Genomic DNA, 21636 nt, shown 5'->3' with positions numbered 1-21636 from the left:
AATAGTATTGGAGGACACTTATGGAATGCGGCATTTAGGAGAAAAGTAGGATGGAAGGGAAGCAGTAGCAATGATCTCCTGCTGCTGCGGGGTGGGCGGGCTGGAACAGATGACCCAGAAAGTCTCTGCAGAGCCCTAAAATACAGGGACTCATGAAAACTTCCCAACAGGTTCCAACTCTTCAAACAGAGACGCTTTGCTGGCAATATGATACCAACAAGAAAGAAAAAAAGACTCATTTCTTTTCTTTTGTAATTATAAGTCTACACATTCTTAAGACCATATTTTAGTTTGGGAAAGTCTTTGCTGCTTCATGAATTTCTTTAACGCTGAAATTTTGTTTATATCTCTAGATTAGTTCTCAAAACCTGGCATTATCAATTCACCTCGCGTAAGATGTATTGCGAGTTACATACTTTGCAAAAGTAATTTCACTGCAAAAAATTTGAAGGGCCATTATTTTTATCTCAATCAGGACGCATAAATCCTACACCTAACTCTTACATACAACTTCTGATGGTTGCTTAAGGCAATGTGAGAGCAGACAGCTCTGTTTCGGCGGTTCGGCTATGGCAGAACGGTGCATTTTTCCTTTCACAGTCTTGGCAGCCCTTGTCACTGAGTCTGAAGAAAACAATTCCTCTATCTGCATCTCAAAGACAGAGGGGGGGGAGGCCTTATTTTGAAGTTAGTGGTAAAGAGTACTTACTGACTTCAATGTCAGTAAGAAAATGCTATTAAATTACAAATTGCAAGGTAGGTATCTCTTCTCTTTACTTAAATTAATGGGATTTTTGCTGGTGACTTCATGGAAATGAAGATTTAATGTTATCTTAAATGGCACTATTATGTCATATACACCCAAAATCATACCACATACTGTGGAAAAATATGTTATACATATAATGGCTCACTAACAGTAGCTATATATATCCATTTTGTACTTCGCTCCTCACAACAGGAAAAGACAGGTTGCTTTGTTTTTTTTTTTTAATAAAACAGTTAATGGGATCTTTCAAAACTGGGATCAGACAGGCAGTAGTTTGTGAAGGTCAGAAATAAAGTGTCTTCTGGCTAAATTAATTAGAAACCAAAACACTTTCAAACAGGCAGAAGGACACTTACAGCCCTTCTGAATCAAGCTGAGATGAATCTTCGCAATCTGTTCTAGGACTTCCCAGCGTGCTGAAAGCTGTAACACACTCCTGTTAAATAGGGCACCTATACCCTCATAGCAAGTTTACTGATTGCATTCCAAAATTTCAATTTCCAATGTGTCACATTTAGATTGACCCAAAACAGCTCTCCTAAAAACCCCAACCCTAAGCAACCAGATTTTGGATAACACAACAAGTTAGTAATAAGTAAGTTTTAATCGTAAATCCATTTTTTATTATGGACTCCCTGTATGCTCTCCAACCTGTATGACTTGGCATTGGCATTTATCTCTCTGCTGGATACTGCAGCCTTCTGCAGTCAGCCTACAGTGACAGTTATCTCTTAATTAAAACTCTACATGCAAATAGAACTACTGAAAAGTGTTGTGGCATAGCACACAAGGAATGATTATTTATGACCAGCGCAGTTCTTTTTACCTGCTTATACCAGAGTCTACCATTGTAGCTACTGTGAAGATCTCCCCAAGAAAACAGATGCATAGACAGTCTTTCAAATATATACACACGCACATACACATCTATATACACAAGACTGTGTAAATGCATCTACAGTGAAAAACACTCCAGTCAGAAGGGCTACATGCCAAGAATCCTTGTGAAAAGAAATGCATTTGAATGTATAAAAACGATGCTTGCAATCTGGAACAGGCTGCCCAGGGAGGTGGTGGAGTCTCCTTCTCTGGAGATATTCAAGACCCGCCTGGACGCGGTCCTGTGCAGCCTGCTGTAGGTGACCCTGCTTCGGCAGGGGGGTTGGACCAGATGACCCACAGAGGTCCCTGTCAACCCCTAACGTTCTGTGATTCTGTGTGAATCTGCTGTGGGTTTTCCACTTCATCATTTTTGTTTTGCTTTGTTTGTACGCATAACGAATAATGACCCTTTTACCCCCGACTTGGGAAGTGTATTTTCCAAGTTTCAAATCCCTCTGAGTGGTGATGAACTGTGACTACATTTCAGATGCAAATCTTAAATACAAATGACATCTACCTTTCCTAGCTCTCCTTGAAAAGTTCTACTTCTAAACAAAACAGTTGCATTATCGTGACATTTATTTTAACTCCCAAAGTTGCAACTGCTTCTGCAAACTGTGAAAACTGGAACTTTACAAGACTATAATCAAAGGACATTGATTTGAAAACAAAAGTAATCCATTAGAAAAAAAGAGAAATGCTGGCCTGAAATATTGTAATTTGGGTTTGTTTTTTTCCTCAGAAGTGTAGTATAATAATCACAGTCTGTAGTATAAAGCTTGTAATTGTCTTCTGAAAAAGAGAAAGATTTCTTAAGAAAAATGGTTATGCATTAGAACTGACACTCATTTCTGAAGCAAACACTTTGCGTTCTGAGGCATTTTCACGGTTTTGGAGATTTAACAGCTGCTGCTCAGCAGATTGCTAAATGAAAAGGAGTGCCCTGTTCTTGCAGGGGTCAGACTGCACGATCACAACGGCTCCTTCTTCAATCCGGAGTTCAGACAGTGCTCATCCTGGCCTTAAATGGGAGTTTTGTCTGTAAAGAAACTGCAGCATCTGAGCCTTAACTGACAGATTATCCTAATTGCCATGCATTGCTCTAACTACCTTTTTAAAATTTTTTATTATTATTATTTTCAAAAGGAATTACCTTATAACATAAGAGCCAGGTGCAGAGCAAAGGTCCACTCAGCTAGGCGGAAAGTTCATGAGCTGAACTAAAAACGCAAGCATCTCTAGCATCCAGGTTTTATTTTTAGGAGCTATTCTGCTCAACTCAACTGAACTTTCCACTTTATTTCCCCCAATATTAATTAGAAGTGGGCAGGCAAAATCTTGGAAGAGGAACAGAGAGCTATTTCCAGAAGAGTGAAAATCCCCATTCCACCCGGAAAATAATTTTAAGTGATAGGTCTCCGTATTTTTAGAAAAAGATGCCTAATTCTCCTTTTTTTTGGGAGGGTGGGGGTTTTTGGACAGAAGCAAAGCTGATGAAATCAATACCAGATTGCAAAATGTTTTGATTAACTCACATCTCCACTTGAGATATAGAAATTCTCACACGAAAATGTCACCTCTCCATTTAGAGCATCTGCTAGGATTCAAGCTCCTCTGCCTTGTGACGAGAGCCCCATCCAGCGCAGCCAGGACAGCGAGACACCGGCTCAGCCACCGACTCAGCTCTGCAAGTCTCATGCTCGCAGTTTTGGCCAAGCCACTACCACTTGCCACCAGTCTGCAAGCCCTGGCAGCCAGAGCATCATGGCTGGGAGGCCTCCCAGGGCACGCAGCACTCGGACGGCGCTGGCAGGGGAGCTCTGGACCCTGCGTGGCTCAGCCGCAGACCTGGCCCCTTCCTACCACAGCCACCGAGCTGGTGCCTGCTCGAACCTGGCCAAACGGCAGAGGTGCACGGTCTACGTCTGCGCCCAGCTGCGCACCGATCCCACGCAAAAGGCACCCGTTTGCGGCTACGACTCCTGCCTCAGTCACAGCCCTGCGCGGCTGCGCTCGCCCGCCCGGGCTCACTGCTTCGCTGGCCACCGCACGGGGGTGGGAGCGGGCAGGAGAGGCCTCTTGCGTGGAAGGGATGTGCAGCCAGCCGCTCGCTCTGCTCCCTGCTGACCAATTCACGTGCAAAATTAACAACTAAGTCAGCATCACACAGAGCCATAGACAGAATCCAGCCCTTCTCAAAAACCTGCGGGATTTTCATGTTAAAACCCCCCAAACTACAAACCCATCACAGACATAGGCAAAAATCAGGAAAAATCCCCACCACTGGGTTTTTTTTTGCATTTCTAGAAATGGAACCGAGCATCAGCAATGGAGCCGCTGGCCCACGCTGCAGCCGGTGTACGGGGGACAGCCACGCTCAGCCCGCGCGTGTCTCACACTCACCCCGCGGCGAGGCTGAAGAGTTTACCAAGTTCCCGCTCTCAGTCCTGACCTTTGTAAAAGACTAATTTTTCTGGATGCTGATATTCTTTCAGATGGCAATTCGTAAAGAGTAATCGCCTAAAAAAGTAACCTTTGAAGAAATGTTTCTTTATTCTTCCTCTCCGTGACTTTTTGTTATTAGAGGTGAAATGGATTGAGCCATGTCACATCTGGTTTATCATTCCTCCAGCATGACTTTCTGGTAGCCTACGTACTTCATGTTTTCAACGTTGCTTTGGGCTAAATTAAGGGAGGCAGAAAAAGTCTTTTCGGAACAGGGCAGGAAATATCTTGAAGAGCACAAGAGGACTTCGGGGTTTTTTTTATTTTTTTTTTTTTATTTTTTTTTTTTTGGAAGGGAGTGGGGGAGAGGCTTGCTAAAGAGAAAATAAATCTTCTGAGAATGACTTGCAAATCATCCAGTTTTCAGAATCAGGTGATTTCCCACCCCCATTCCTCTCACCCTTGTAAGAAGTAGTCTAAAGAGGAATCCAAATAAATACTAATTAATTAAATGTTGTTTTCTTAAGTCTACCGGGCTCTAACCGAGGAAAGCAGTCAAAGCAATGGTAGGGGTGCCAGTACTGCCTACTTTTGCTCCCAGTGTGGGTGCTGCCTTGCAGTCCGCTATAAAGGGAACCATACCTTTGAAGCAAAGCATCCAGAGAAGCTCTTAATGACATCTGATTGCCCGTGCTTGCAGACCACAGGATATGACTTACTTTCTTAGAAGGGAACGTGGCAATTTAAAGAGATTTTGATAAAAGCTAACAAAGATCAACAAACTGCTGAAAAAGTATTCCATAAAACTCACCTATAAAAATAGTATCTTACCTCTCAGTAGTCAAATCAGTGGTTATTTATATCCCTGTTAGCTGCATTTTTCAGACCATTAGCTATTTCAAAAGATTAGGACTGTGGCATAGCAGAGGAGGAGGAAGGATGTGATGACGGTTGCCATCTTCACCAGCTTCTGATGGAAGCCAGCCCCGGGGCCTGGCACGCGCCCCGACGTGAGCTCCATGAGGAGCAGGAGACCGCAGGGACCCGCACACTGTGGGCAGCCACCAGAACGAGCAGCGCTTCCGCCAGAGCCCTCCACATGAAACAAAACATCTTCCCGCTACACCGTGTGTTTTCCCCATAAAACAAAGTAAACCAATAAAACTTCTCGTAAAACCGACGAACCACGTGATGCTTACAAAAGCGTAAGTTTAGAAAGGAGAAAGCAGTCCTCCTAATGAAACATCGAACTTGGCTAACCAGTGAAGAAGTTCTGAACTTCACAGGGTTTGTACGCCTGAAGGTAACGCAACTGCGTACGTATTCTTGTAAGCTCTTCATCACTCCGTTTTCAAAAGCCCTTCCATCCCTGCTGCACTTTTAAGTTTCACTCCTTATTGGGGCTTTTTTTCTGCTATATTAAATGTAACTCCTTAACAAAGGAATTTTGGGGAGGGAAGGAATTATAGAATTCCCAGAAAATTATCAACTGTTGTCTCACGCAGTACCACTCTCGCAAGCAACAGGACATTTACTGGACATTGATGTCTCATTACATCTAGTATGTAATTTATTTCCCTGCTGGAACAGAACTTATCAGCTTTGCCCATGTGGAGAAAATGTTTCTACCTTAGAAACAAATAGACCACCACCGGCAGGAAGCTGGAAAGCTTAAATGAAAACCCGCCGCATGACCACCAAAGTTAGCTCGCTACCAAAGCCGCTAAGGCAGCGGTGTTGAAATGGGCTGGAGGCGGCATTTGAGGGCCAGATTTCTGACAAAGCCCAGTCTCGTTGAGGGATGATTTAGAAAACTGAGAACAATAAAAACTGTTGGGTACTGAGAACGCGGAGAAAGCTGGACTCTATTTAGGTGTCGCTGGGAATTCAGCATTAAACAGAAAATCCACGTCAACAAAGTCCTTTGTTTTGCCTAAATATATAAACAATAATGTTTAACTGGTGAGAAAATTTATACAGGATTTGTAAAGCACTACAAACTTGCACATTTTAAATCATGCTCTCCCACCATAAGAAACTACTGCCATCTAAAATAGAATATGTTTTGACTAGTTATATAAACCCCTATTTGATAGTGTTTAATTTGGTAATATTTTATCTGTGTTTATACTTGGCAGGACTGGATTGTGCTCTAGCTATATGTACAATTCAAAATCATAAATTTCAAATAGTTAGTTATCCATTCAAGTTTATAAGAACACAGACTTAAGATTCCTTAAAAAAATATACAAATCCCTCACATTAGCTTAGGTAGGTCAGAAAATGCTGAATGGAGGTAAAAAAAACCCTTTGGCCTCAGACTAAACATGGAAAATTTCAATCCAAAAGTGCTTTTCCTAAAGTTATGAGCTAATGAACAAAAGGAGGTTCTAATAAAGTTTCATGAAAAGTTAGCTATAAAACCCAGCAGTAATAATGTAATCTTTATTTCTTTGCCAATCTGACCACTTCAAAAATAGTAAAAAACAATGTAAAGCAAACCACACCGGTTATTTCTAAGAGGTTTTATCTCAATGAAAATAGAAAAGGTCCAAAAGACTGGGCCAAAACACATACAAGGAAAATCCCAAAATAGAGGAAATACTTGTTTACGCCTGACCTGAGCCAAGGGTAACAAAGCCTCTTTACCAAGCTGCTGCCAGGATCCTTGGGCCTCTGCCCAAGGACAAGGGAAATGCCAGCTGGGCCATCCAAACCTGCCGACAGACAGAGGTTTTCCATCTCTTCGAAAGGAGATGAAAGCAAGTTCTCGTCTGAGTGCTTTGCAAACTCTGAAACAACTGCTCTTCGTCTAAACGCCAGGATCACCAGCAGAAGCTATATACGCCTCCAAGTTCCCGAAAAATTATTAATGTTGAAGCATTATACTTTCAAGATGCACATCTCAGTACCTGTAAAACCTGCCAGATAAAAGCCAATAACTACACCGAGAGCATTTAAAGGCACCGGTCTGGAAGCCCTGCCCTGCCCAACTACAACTCCCCATACATGTTATTGCACATGCTTTCCAAGATTACCCACTCCCTCACATCGGCCTTCATAAATCTCTACTGCCAAAACATCTACCAAAGCACTTACTGATAAGAAAAGACACGAACAAATTCCTTATTTGACTGCTTTTTTCCCCTCTGAAAAAGACACTTTTGAACAGGTTCTTGGCCAAGATTACATTTGTATTCACACAATGCTCTTTTTATGAAAAGAAGTAATGCAACCAATTATGAGAGCAGGCCCTGAAAAAGCCAACTAATGCTTGACTTTGTCCACGTTCATATCAGGACAAAGTAACTAATTTTATATGATGCTTGATAATGCAGCAATATGTAAGGAAAAGATTACGCAGGAACACTTACAAGCTAAACATTCATTCTGAAAGGATCAGACCATATAAAATGCAATTTATAAGCAGAGAGAAAAAGAGAAATATAGAATTGAAACTGGATTTACCCACATTTAATTCCTTCAGTGCTCTGGCATGTTTATGCCTAACATGCATGCAGTGTTCTGATACTGTTGCTGTTACTACATGCTACTCCTCCTACACTCTAAATGCCATGGTATCTACACGAAGAGATAAAGACAAAGGAATAGTGTTAGCTCTATTGCTCAGATATCTGAGATGCTTTCTTTTCTTTGTGTTGTTTGTATTTGTTATTTATCTTTGAGGTATCCTAGCAGTCCAAATAATTATTCATTACATGTTTTCTGAAGCAGTTACCATTCATTATGTGTTTTCTGAAGCAGTTACAGCCTGCGAAGTCAATTCTTGGTCAGAATTTTTACATCCACAAGTAGAAAACAAATCACAGGATACTTCAAAGTCAGATCCTGTCAAATAGAGGAGGATGTTAATCAATGCAGTTTAATACAAACCCCACTGTCACATTGCTGTTAAGATTATGTGTGCTGAGGTGAGCAGGCAGTGATATTAAGAATCATACACAAATTTCTTTTGAATAAAAATGATGCATCAGCCCGTAACGTTCATCAGCCCATGCAAACTCTAAGGAATCCAACTTTCACTGCAAGTGTCTTTTTGGATCTGTTTCCTTCAGATGATGTGGTATGAATGATGGTATAGTAAGTTTTACTATGTTTTAGGTATAAATGACTCATACATCACTCCATTTGAAAGAAAAAATCCTAACATGCAAGTACAATATGTTACCGCAGCTGCTCCATGGGAACAACAACATATCCATTTGGAAGGAAAATAAATTTATGAAAATGCCCCATTAGCAGAAAAAGCAGAAAACAATTCATTATAAACAATAATATACAACACCACTGTTTTATTTGACATTTTTATGGTTACAGTCTGTTTTCATGGAATCTATTGGATTAAAACGCATCCAGCTCTTCCCCTCCCAACCCAGTTCAGATTAGTCTTCACTGATGTTACCCATAAAAAACAGAAAAAAATCCCTCTAGTTTTCTATAAACCAGGCTTTGAAGGTGGGGTTCCCACGCTAGTTGAATGTAAAGTTGCTGGACAGAGTACACCAAATTACCTTCTTGCTTCCAGGCATCTCCTACCAAGATCTAAGTTTGGGGCCAGAAATGCATGTTCCCTCTCCTTTTTACTTTGCAAAATACTGTATTTTTATCTTGCATGCCTCCTATCGCCTGCAAAGGTTATGAATTGAACGCTGCAAAACTGGCAGGCAATGCACCTCTGAGCACTGCACAACATATATAAAGCCAAGGCAGTGCCATGGAAATCACGGCACCTATGACCTCCTAGAGACAAGGCTTCATGATGTCCCAGTCTTCCCTTTCACAGCCAAGGAAATCTTTACCGCTCTACCTTCTTCCATCTCATCTGCCCTTGCCCTTTTATTTGCATACACCTTTCTTCTTAATCGACACCTTTTTTTATTTTCCCTCACACCACAATTAAAGAGTTTCATATGCTTCTTCAGTTACAAATTAATTTATTGCAGAAAAGGAAGGAAACTTCCACTAAAAAATATCAAAACAAGAATCATAGAATCATTTGGGTTGGAAGGGACCTTATAGGTTATCTAGTTCCAACCCCCCTGCCATGGGCAGGGACATCTTCCACCAGACCAGGTTGCTCAAAGCACCTCCCAACCTGACCTTGAACACTGCCAGGGAGGGGGCAGCCACAGCTTCTCCACATGCCCTTGTAAAAAGTCCCTCTCCGGCTTTCTTGTAGGCCCCTTCAGGTACTGGAAGGCCACTACAGGGTCTCCCCACAGCCTTCTCTTCTCCTGGCTGAACAGCCCCAACTCTCCCAACCTTTCCTCACAGCAGTGGGGTTCCAGCCCTCGGATCATTGCTGTGGCCTCCTCTGGCCCCGCTCCAACAGGTCCCTGTCTGCCCTGTGCTGGGGGCTCCAGAGCTGGATGCAAGACTCCTGGGGGGGGTCTCACCAGAGCGGAGCAGAGGGGCAGAATCCCCTCCCTCTTCCTGCTGGCCACGCTGCTGTGGATGCAGCCCAGGGCACGGTCGGCCTTGTGGTGTGTGAGTGCACATTGCCAGGTCATGTTGAGCTTCTCATTAACCAGCAACCCTAAGTCCTCCTCCTCAGGGCTGCTCTCAATCCACTCTGCACCCAGCCTGTATTTTACCTTGGAGTTGCCCCGACCCATGTGCAGGACTCTGCACTTCACCTTGTTGAAGTTCATGAGGTTCGCATGGGGCCCACCTCTCAAGCCTGTCCAGGTCCCTCTGGATGGCATCCCTTCCCTCCAGAGTGTCAGCCGCACCACACAGCTTGGTGTCGTCGGCAAACTTGCTGAGGGTGCACTCAATCGCACCGTCCATGTCGCCGACAAAGATGCTAAACGGCCCTGGTCCCAGCAGAACCCCTAAGAACATGTGGGAGTGTTGAATGTAGCACTAATAACTATGCCATTTAATGTATCCCACTGGCATACCACAACGTACTTAGAAATTATTTACAGCATTTTGGGACATGTACATGGAATAACATAAATACACAGGTAATATTGGTAATGCCATTGTTTCTTGTGATGAAGAGATATTTACAAAAATGTGCTAAGTGGATACAGTTAGGCACTTCTTTATGGAGTATCCCCCAACCATTTACCAAAAGGAACTGTAGACTCATCAACATGAGAAGCAACTCAGAACCACCTTTACAACCACCTGCTCCTGGTGAACCATCTCAGATGGTTACCCCAACCTTTGGTCAGTGTAAGAAAGGCAAAACCGCAGAGACAGCAGCTAACCAGAGAAAAGACACTTGAATGTTCTGCTTGATTCAGGCCAGAGAATTAAGTCTGAGTCTCCCACCTTCCAGGTGAGCGCCCCAGCTAATGAGCCCTCAGCTGATAGCAGAGCAACTTGTTTTCCCCTCTCTTTTTTTCATCAAAATCTCTGAAGAACTGTGTTTAGTTCCTCATCAAGGCGCATGCCAAGCCTGCTAAATTTTTCATGACACTGAATTCTTGTTCTCCTGCCAGCCCTAGTTATGTGTGAACATTTTAGGCTCCCTCAGGCATTTATTTTACTACAGAGTCCTGAAATACTTAAGTCTATTAAGACCTAAAATAAACATGCAAAAAGGAGGAATCTGTTAGTTGTTCTCCCAGCCTACGTTTTAAGGAGGTAGCGCCTGTACCAGCGAAGTCTGGGATTATTCTCAGTGTTGCCGGTGAAATGACGGTACATTTGGCAACAAAGCCGTGTCAGCTACCGCAGCAGGGTTCAGCTCCGAGCCATGGCAGGAGCAGCACCGTCTGCAGGCTGGGGAGAACCGGCCAAATGGGGCTGGGCCTGGGAGAATCAGCTGGACCGCAAGCGCACAGCCGGAGTGGAAGGCGTAACGCTTTCCAGAAAAGCTGGATTTACTAAACACACAACACATGATGACTATTCTGCACGCGTGATACCCCTGGGCTTGTGCCCAGCTGAGTCCCTGCCTGCTCCCTTGCCGCCAGGAAAGGGGGCAGCTGGGAGCAGACCCTGGCTGAGGAATAATTCACACAGCTTGGCCTTGGTTACCCTCCTCACTGAAGGGCTGCCTGGAGCAGAAAGCGTGCTGGCTGCAAGCAAGGCTGGGCTGCTGTGCGGCGAAGAAGTGGGAGCCGGAGAACCGAAGGCCGATCACCCAAAGGTTTCAGCCAGGCCTTGAGAGGCAGCAGAGGACTGACTGCACGAACCACTGGGCTGCAAATCCAGCACGCAGGCTACGAGCTGCGCAACCCCCAGCTACAGAAAGGAGCCGAAAGAACACTCGTGACAAATTCCCTACACAAAATATCTGGATGTAGTCACCCACTGAAATAATTTTATGGTCGCTCCCAGTTTATCTCTGCATTCTTGTAGCTGCTCACTGCAAAGAAGGTCTGGAAACAGACCAAGCTTCATTGTTTATCTTGAGATCTCTTCTTCCCTACGGGAACTCCAACAGCACTTCCACTCACAGTGCTCCATGATTTTCTTACACTGATTGCTATTATACACTTAAGAAGGAAGCACAAACGGCCAGTTTGCATCCAGAAAGTACCATGCCTGACACCAAACCTGAAGTTTAACACTGTTGTCTTAGACACTCCAGGCAGGTGTGAAAAAGTACGTGTGTGGATGTACACAGTCTTCTGCTTGAGACGCTATGTAGTAAGAAGGCAATGTGGACATCTAACTCAGCTGCCATGACCTGCTGGTACGCACAAGCCCACAGCTCATGCCTGTCCCTGGAATGTCTTCAGGAAGCTCCCAAAGACCGGACCATCTTCTACATAATGCCTCTCATCATCCTTACCTAAACTCCCACCCTGCCTTATTTTTTTGCTTTAAAAAGTAGATTGTGTGTCTTCTTCCATCTTTATTTTATGTTTGGAAAAAATACTTTCAAAATCTTCTTGTTAAACAGTTTCTCTCCTACAGTTTTCAAATTATTATTACGTAGATGTTAGCAATCCAGTCCTCAGGAGACAAATGCTCAAGGTCCCTGTAATGAACTGGATTTAACATGGGTGTAATATGTCTATATAATCCTAGCAGGTGATCCTCACTCAAAGCACAACCTAAGACAAAATGCCTCAAAGTTTTTTTTTGCCATTTGGACCAGTGAGGGATTTTTTACCTCAATACCAAACCCGACAGCTGGATCTTGCCAATGTCCAAGCAAACTGGAGCACTGACATCCATCTTGTTCCTTGCCCTGTTTCTGATGCTCCAAGATACTTTGCCAAAGAGATCTTTCTGAAGGCAAAACCCAGAGGATTTCTCTATAGACTATGAATACAGTGGGGAGGGATGTGGGGAAGCCTTCCTGAAGCCAGCAATTCTGTAAAGTGCACGTATTTATAATGAAAAAGTGGGGTTGGAAGAGAACTTGGCAATTCTTTTACATTGTATTTCTTTGTGTAGGTACAGAATTATGAGGGTACTTCAGCTTCTTGGTCTGACCATAGTAATTGAAAAGAAAAAAAAAGAAAGCACAGAATGAGATCACTATCAAAACCCCTGTATAAGCAGTGCTCAGTACTACAGGTAGATTTCCATTTAATCTTTGCCTGCCAAACAGTTTAAGTTAAATGCACATCATGTTAGTTCCATGTATCATCTGTAACTCATTTTGTGTCATTACCTGGTCATTTTTGCCCTGTTTGTGTCTCTCTCCACCTTTCCTACCTTCATCTTGATTAACTGAAAACTTACCGATACACAACTTGTTTCTTTCTCGAATTGACAAAGTCCCTAAACATAACTGGAAAAATTCTACAATTCCAGTTACAATGGTATTCTTTTCTCATGCTTCCGATACGAGCACGATGGAGTATCAGACTGAGCGGGATGTCTGTGATGAATCATACCTCATGCCCCTGAATGCCCATGGCAGAACAAAAAGAGAATCAGTCATCGCTCCCACGGAGGGCTGACAGGACGTGCAATACAGAGCAAAGCGAAGTTGGAGGATCAGAGCTGCCAGTCTGTACATCAAGTGGGACCCTATGCAGGACCACAAAGCCCGTTTGCTTAAGATAAAAGCAAGAACAGACAATCTTTTGCTCTGCCTCCACCTTGAGTGGGAGGGAGCTTTCTTCAGCTGAGCTTTGCAGTAAAATCGTGGCTGTGCTTCTGGAGACACCTGAGAAGCCTTATTGCTTTTTGCTTTCAAGCAGCACAAGGACCTGCTGTCAAGCATTTCACCCGCAATGCTCTTCTGCCTTGTGGGGCGGGAACCCCACTTCAGGGAGTTAAAAGAGCTCAAAAACTTGACAGATTCAAATTAAGCCCAGTGTGACTAAAAACCAGTTCTGAATCCCTAAAATATGAATACGTAATACATTGACATGGCTTTGTCCAAAGAAATGGTAGATATTGACCCCAAAACTTCTCCTTCAGCCGTTTTTTTAAACAGCTCATAACTTCGCTCAGCTTTGAATGAGAGCTGTGTAATGAGGAATGCCAAAGGAATATTCCCCGAAATTGAAAAATCACAAAAGTTTCACTCAGAAACCAGGCATGGCACTGGTGCACATTTGTTATTCACGAGCTAAAATTTGACTAATGTAATTTAAGATTGATAATTACTGATGGAGGCCGTATGTGTTTTTATTAAAAGGAAACTGTCGAATTAAGAATACTGCTTCCATGTGACTTTTTCTAGAGTACTATGGTTTCAAATAACATCTCAGATTTATATAACTGAAATAACCACTGTATATACTTTCAGGATTTTTAAAGTCTCATTCTCTGTAAATGAAATCTTGCCCTTTCTTCAGCCATTTACATTACTCTCTTAAACACCGGTAAGGGAAATGAAAATACACAAAATCAAACAAACCAAACCAGAACAGTATATCACTAAAACTTGCAGTTAATAGTCATGGGTTTTTTAACCCAGTTTTTAACAACTGATCTGATTTTAATTTATGACTATTATTACGCTGGTTGGTACACAGAACTCTGTTGTGCTGGGCATTACAGAAGTGCACAACAAAAAACCCCCGTCCTTTCTCTGTGCGAAGTAACAAATGGCTGGCACCAGACAGCATTCATCCGAGAGTGAAAATTCAGAGGTAGAGTAGCTGACTTACTAATGACGATGTGTCATCCCTCTCCCCAGTGCCTTGCTACTCAAGGCCTCCAATGTGGCTGATGTGCTGCCAACTTCTAATACAGGTTCCAGAAAAGCTCCAGGGAACGGCAATCTGCAAGCCTGATGTCTATATGCTAGTTAAGGTAATAGAAACTACAATAACAACTACACTAAGTGGGCACATGTCTGAGAAGAGTCGAATTTCCATTTTCATAAAGTGAAGTCCTGTCTTACAAAATCAACCCAATTCTTTTAATAGTTCAAACAAACACATGAAACCAGTGATCCAGCCAGCACAACCTAAGTAGATTTCCAAAAGGCTTTTAACAAATACTCCACCAAAGGCTTTTAAAGAAACTAAGCACCCATGGCAGAATAGAGGTCCCTGCACGGCAACATAACTGATTAAAAGACATAACCAGAAATTAGTGGTAAATGGTCAAGCCTGCATAGCGGAGGAAGCCTACCAGTGGAGTACCACAGGGATCTGCACTGAGACCAGCTCCTCTTTCCATACCTGTAATTGACCTGGAAAGGTAGCTGTGCACTGAAACAATCAAGTTTGCAGATACTGACTGATTCAGGGCAGTAAGGATGAGGGCAAGTGGTGAAGAATCACAGGACCTTATGAAATTGAGTGACTAGACAATGAAATGGTAAATTAAATTCAGTGCGGATAAGTGTAGAGTGATGCACAAGGGAAAATATAACCTTAACTTCACATGTATAGTGATGGGCTCTGAGCTGAACATTATCGCTCAGGATCGAGACCTTGGGGTTATAACAAATAGTGCCATCAAAATGTCAGCTCAGTGCTCAGCTGCCAAAAGGAAGCAGCCCAAATATTAGGTATTGTTAGGAGCTGAACAGGAAGCCAAACAGAGAACCCAATTATGCCACTTTGTAATGCCACCCAGTTCATACACTGTCCCTGCTTCCAGCCGGGAGGAGATGAGGGAACGCACTTCATCACTCAGTATTTTGTGTTCACTTTTACAAAGGTAGGAGCAAAACAGAAAGACGTTTAATGCAGAAGAGTGACCTACAATTAGGGGGACAAAGACAGCAGTTTTAACACTGTCTGCATCTCAGTTTCATAAGAGTTTTCTCTGAGACTGTACCCAAAATTCAAGGCAACAATACCCTCTAGGTACTTGGGGATAAATCATTCAACAAAAACAGGTTGACAACACACACACAACCAATGAGCTCAGTTAAAAAGCTTTATTGTGTATCAAAAGCTCAGCTACTGCTAAATTCACAAGCTTTACTAGTATTTGAAATAGCTGGGAAAAGACAACTTTGAAGATTTGCCTTCACTCTAGCAGCATACAGCAAGCTAAAGATTACTTTGCTGTGCCATTTTGAAGTGACTGAAGATTTTAAGCCTGAAGGGTAAGCACAAGTGCCCACAAAAGGGTAAGTAGAAACAAATGAATCTAACAATCTTTACACTCTTGCCTTTCTCACTGCTCTCTTTTCCTCATTTTGTTTCCCATCAGCTAGCCTGTTCAAGGTGCCGCTGGAATTGGACTTCGGCGCTTGAACAACACACAAATGTTTTTACCCACTGAGGTTCTGTAATGGGGAATAACTAAATTAAGTCTAGGCCTTTAGATTTCTAGCTAATCTCTGCACATCTCTACTAAAACATCTACTTCTTGCTTTTATGAGAAGAGATTTGCCTGTCAGCTAATGGACTGATACTACACGTATCTTTGTCTAATTGCATGAGCCATGAGACTGTTCTGGTTTTCATTTGGATGGTTAAATATCAGACAAGAATTTGTCTATCAATACTGGCTATGCATAGAGTACTTTCTACTTACTTGCATAAAATACTGTCTATTCACTTCACAGATGCACATGCATGGGTATACGCGAACTACACTACCACCACAATCAATAAAAAAATCTATACAGTAGCTTTGCATATCATGTAATAGAATAAATACAGAAAGGTAGAAAGTATGTTGGAAGAAAAAACAGAATTGTGATGAATAATTATGCTTTAATTTTAAACTCATAAATGTATGAAACATGAACATAAGTATTTTTGAACAAGAAATAAAACCATGCAGGGTATTTCATTAGTTAAAACCGTTAGCTAAGAGTTGCTACAGGAGAGTGTGGATGGACTAATTACACATGATCTAAAATAGACCAAGCTGCAAATTACTTTTTGCCTTTGTTCTAGCCTTACATTTCATTAAAAATCACTTAGGAGTTATTTCAATTCAAATATTATAGTATTCCATTATGCAATAATGATTTTTTTCCCTATTCTTTTCCTATAGCCGTAATTCTCTACCATTGAATTGTAACCGAAGTTTCTTTCTTCCTCAACAGCACACTTTTCAGTTTGTCCTGTTCAAGCACGTTTTTATGACAGGTCATGAAGGATGCTCAACAGGAAGCACTCTGGGAAAATAAGTAGCCCCGACTAACAAAAAACTTCCACAGGGAATAAACGGCACGATTTTAATTAAAGTAGAATGAAGAAAGCAAAGCAGAGATTAGCTGGTAGCAATGCATTAAAATTTTCAGTCACTGCAAGCGAGTGGAAGTCAGCTTCTCGGAGAAATGCCCTCAGTGTTCTTAAAGCAACGCACACAACTGGGGAAGCTGTGACAGGCAGCAGACTGAACCCAAGGCAGGCACATCAGCTCATTAACTAAAGCTCTGCATTCTTCTATCAGACGAGACGATTTACATTTCAGCACGACTGAAGTTACCTGCGCTAACTGGAGAAAACCAAACTAAAACCATGCGACCACCTCTCTCTCCCCTCTCTTTAGCCTGCTGTTCGCTACAAATGAAGTCCTTATCTGTCTCCTGAAGTGAGAGGCGAAACATTCATTAATCACAGAAACCCTTGGACTGCTAGATAAATCGCTCCCTTGACCCCGTGTTGTTTTCAAAGGGCAGGGCTAAGTCGCTGAAGCTACGGCAGCTGCCTCCGAGCTCGGGCAGTAGCACCGGGCAGCTACAAATCATGGTGCAGAGCAGGCGAAGTGCGAAATGGCAGCTGGCCTCTTTAAAAGTCCTGACGCGCCCTGAAACTTCAGTTCTGTCATGCAGTTAGAGAACGCCGAATAAATGAAGTTTTTCAGAAAGCCATTTTAACCGAGCTCCTCATTACAGATCTAATTACAAGCTCTCTCTGTAATGCACACCTGACGACATCATGTACAGCACTTCGCTTGAAAGGTCAGCAGAACTAAGAGAACAATTTTGCTATTTATAGTAAACAGTGAACTTTTCAGATTTGGCTGTTTAAGCAGCCAACCCTTGAGTTTAATGTAATTAGGGAGGGGATATTCAATTTACAGTATCCACAAGTAATGATAATTACACTGGTTCAAAAAAGCTGTTGGTAAGCATAAGAAACCTTTGCAATTACATCCCGTTTCCAAAATGACTTCAGCACCGTGAACTCGAAGCATTTCAGCAAATGAAGGCCAAGGCACATAAAAGGAGAGCTACGGTGCTTTAAAAGCTGCACTGTTTAACATAATGAGCCGCCCGACCGGAGGGAGATCGCAAAACGCGCTCCATAACTCACCCGGACAGCCCATGCCATCTCCTTCCCGCTCACAAACATCCATTAAGAAAAAACATAAGCCCGCTCCCTCATCGCCTCCTCCCCGCGCTTCGCCAGCATCGCCCAGCTGCCCTCGCAGAGCGGACCCGGGAGCCAGCCCACGGCATTCCGCCGGGCTCCGGGAGCCGCTCTCCAGCTCCAGCTGCCGATGCTGTCACGTTCGGGAGAGTGTCGGCACTGCGAGCCGGGAAACGTCGCCGCGCTCCCTGCGCGCGCGGCCGATTAGCTAGGTCAGCAATCCGCCAGGGCCGAGGTGAAAAATAAACAAATAACCACGTTCGCAGCAGCTGCGGCGATCGCTCTCCGGAAAATTATTCAGGCATTATGAGGGAGACGGTATTAAACGCTGCCACTTGCAGCTTCACGGCTCTCTGCGTATTTGAATCAGCCTGGGATGGGCACTTAAGGAGTATCGTCAGAGAGCTTGCCCAGCTGAGCATCTTCCATTAAGTTTTTGTCTTAAGAGGAGATAGCAGGAACCTCTCTGCCTGATAGGCAAAAGGCTTGTCATAATTCATTAATAACACAGCCTTGCTCAGGTTTCCTTCAATGAAATCAGGCAGGCGGCTTAGGAAGAAAACGCTGAGTGAACAACAGCTTCTCCAGAGACGACGCAATAAACTTGCCGCTATTTGGCACCATTTGGTGCCCGAGACAAGGATGACCAACGCTATTCGACAAGACCTGTCACAGCCCCTTAAGGATCCTGGTGAAGAAACCCACAAAACAAACCGTAATTCCTCATCAGGATGCGATTCACTGCTTGGAAGTGAAAACTTCATGTTTTAGCTGCAGAGATAAATGTACTGGTCTGCTTTTGCTATGCCCAGGGTCTAGCTGGCAGTCTACTCTGATCAACAGTTTGCATCCAAAGGGAAAAAAGCTAGAAGAGCTGAGGTAAACTATAATATCAGATTGCTGCAAAAATTAACAGGACTATCGCAAGTCTTCCTTCAGATCTGAAACTCACCTAAAGCATTTCCTTTTAAATAGGAAAAACAGAAAATACAATTGACGTTATCTGTTAGGTAAGGAAACAAGCTCAGGCTAACTGTCAAGATAAAGTCATTAGGATGGCATCAAAGCAGAGAGGACACAACATGACTTCTTTTTTTTTTTTTTTTTTGTCTAGTGCGCATCCCATTCATACAGACCTAAAATGCACCCGCTATGTTTAACTGAGCCTCACACACTTCCTCCTGTGAGATCTGTTCATCATGCAGACATGAAGAAAAGCACTCTTGCTGGCATTTGATCCACTAACATTTCAGATACACAACACTGCTTCAAATGACAAAATAATCTAGTAATACAGAAAGTACCAGCCAGTTAAATGTACAACACTTATTATGATCCAAAGTTTCAACAGTCTTCAGCATAAAACCCAGTATTACAAATTTTATACTTACTATGACAGGGTTTCCACGTTTGCGTCTGATTTTTAAAAGATGCTTTATCATCATGTAACAGAAGCAGTCCAAATACATAAATTAATTTTGTACATTTAGAAAAAGCAATGAATGTACTGAAGTTGGCTGACTATTGATTTCAGAACATCTGTGTCACAAAATCATCTTCTGCAATAAAGCAGGTTCGGGTAATTTGCAAACAGCGTACAATTATTGCTTCCGTAAGCTCCTTTGTGTTTCACTTAGACATGTTCATTTGTTTTGAATGTAATATCTGTCTTTAAAACTACGGTCTATAAACATTATTAGAAACAGCACTATTAGCATGTCTCGAGATCGCTGTATGCCAGCAGAATGCAACCGATTGAACAGAAATCAATAAAGGTATTTAATGACTTCATGAGAAAAATAAGTGCCCCTCACACCCTTAATGGATTAACGTCACTTATGTGCAACACATTGCGTACTGCTGACACAGAGCCACTCCAAGCAGTGTCACTTTTCATATGAGTGCCTTAAAACCTTATCAAAGGGAAATTGTGTTTTAATGCTATTTCAGATGTCATTTTTGAGAGGATTTTTACAATCCCATTTCATAAAGCAGAAAGCATGATCTGAATGGTTACAAGTAGCTTTTGTCATTGGCACATGTACGAGGTCACCATCTGAAGCTAGCTGGTGAAATGAAATCCTGAACACAGGAGGAGGAGAACACTCTGAAACGTTACTCAACAACTTGTTTACTGTCGGCTTTCGACTCTGAATACACCGTTCTCTACATATCTGAATCTTTAATCAATTACCAACAGCACGCTCTGCTAGGGAGGGGAGACGACTCCTCACCGTCGGTCCTACAGCGGGAGATGGACGGGACGCGCAGCTCCCCGGTACGCTACCTGAGAATCAAACCGGGACGAGGGAGACAGCAAAACGAAAGAGCTCTACGCCATTAAATGAACGCTGGCCTGGGTGTTTGTCTGTTCATCTTCAGTACACTGCTTTTGTATCCCGTTTTACTTTTATTCACTGCAGAGCAACTGTGGGTCACAGCAAACTGTTCCATGCTCTAATTCCTTTATTTTTGCTTTAATAGACTAAATTTGGAAATACGCAGTACCTACGAGGGATCTCTTTAGTGACACGAAGGCTCCTTTTTGGGAAAGAAGCACGTCAAATTAAAGATGTCAATATGCACTGCCTATAAGCAGGCTTTGCCATTACCAGGCTGCACTCACAATTCCGTTGGAGTAAACCCAAACGTAACGGAGGGGAGCTGATGTTCCAGCTTCTTGTTCTATTTGCCATATTATCTACCATAATTTTATGCTCACCACTAAGAAAAATGAAAGAACTAAAAAAAAATATTTAGATATTTTTCCTAAATATAATTTGGTCCGAGTTTTCATATGCAGTTTTCACTTGAGGAAATAGGGAAAAAACTGCGTTCAGATAAAACAAGGAAGCAAATGCAAAAGCTTTTGCTGACTGACTCAAACATTTCCTTATTCCTCCCCAAAGGATATGAAAACTTCTCCAGTAAATGTAGCATCATAATTGGCTATAATTGACTCCATCCTTCAATTTTTAAGGCAATCTATAAAATATGGATTGTTTCGTCAACTGGGAGCCAATTTTGTGACACCACACTGTTTATCTCGTTACAGCGATCTCAGCTGCACTCGATACCATTTGTTACCCCTCAGACTACCTTATCTGTGCTGTAATCCTGGCCCTCTCCACATTTAATGCACTGCACACCAGTTAGCTGTAATACCAAACATTTTGAGTGCTACCAAAAGCATTGCTTGCTGAAGCTCACTGTAATAGGGGATAACAGTAGCAATGATACGGTGGCAGGTGAAGTACAGCCATCGTACGCGGGCAAGTGAGCCCTGTTCCAACACATCAGTGTACTTCACGCTATCCTGTCATTAGTCCATCTCACAACTTATGGCACACGAATCAGAGGGGACGAGGGACAAAAAAATGTACAGGTTTAACCGCTCTGCTGCTGTTTTTCTATTACACCTGCCGTTCTACTGCATTTGCAGCATTTTAACGCAAATTGGTAACACTCTGGCTGTAGAGACTGTTACCACATCTCGGTAGTTTTGCAACAGACTCTTTGGTCACAACAATGCGACGACTTCTGAATGAGCGTGACTGCATCTGGCCATTTCTACTAGCTGAGTAAATGCAAACACCTACAAAGGTATTCAAACACAGAGTCAGAATGATGGAACTGGCTTATCTTTTTTTCCTATGTCTTCCAATAATTATTTTTATTTATAAATCTCTCTTTACGTGCTGCAAGACTTCAGATGAAAACTAAGGTTAGTAGAAGGAAGATAAAAACTAAAACCTAAAAAAATCCAAGTACCAATAGCCACAAAACTGCAGGAAATGATTGATAGAAACATTGATGTAATCCTGTCCATAGCAACAGTTTAATTATGAGCATCTTGGC

The 21636-nt window shown here is 42.6% G+C and overlaps 1 protein-coding gene across 27 annotated transcripts in view; it reads right to left on the bottom strand.

Moving 5' to 3' along the window:
* The window catches only part of TENM3 (teneurin transmembrane protein 3), a 1446905-nt gene that overhangs the window by 178502 nt on the left and 1246767 nt on the right, over positions 1-21636 (bottom strand). Inside the window, exon 1 of one of the 27 annotated variants that reach the window (XM_075421803.1) lies at positions 17722-17913. The exons of 25 other annotated variants lie outside the window; for them this stretch is intronic. In XM_075421803.1, coding sequence (XP_075277918.1) covers positions 17722-17764 — 43 coding nt within the window. In that variant the 5' untranslated portion in view covers positions 17765-17913. Of the gene's footprint in view, positions 1-17721; positions 17914-21636 lie in introns of those variants that run through there. One more of the 27 variants, XM_075421812.1, reaches the window with a different exon arrangement.

Source organism: Opisthocomus hoazin, chromosome 5 (assembly GCF_030867145.1).
Source record: "Opisthocomus hoazin isolate bOpiHoa1 chromosome 5, bOpiHoa1.hap1, whole genome shotgun sequence".
Classification (NCBI taxonomy): domain Eukaryota; kingdom Metazoa; phylum Chordata; class Aves; order Opisthocomiformes; family Opisthocomidae; genus Opisthocomus; species Opisthocomus hoazin.
Note: the sequence above shows the minus strand (reverse complement) of the source record. Positions and strands in the feature narration are given on the sequence as shown.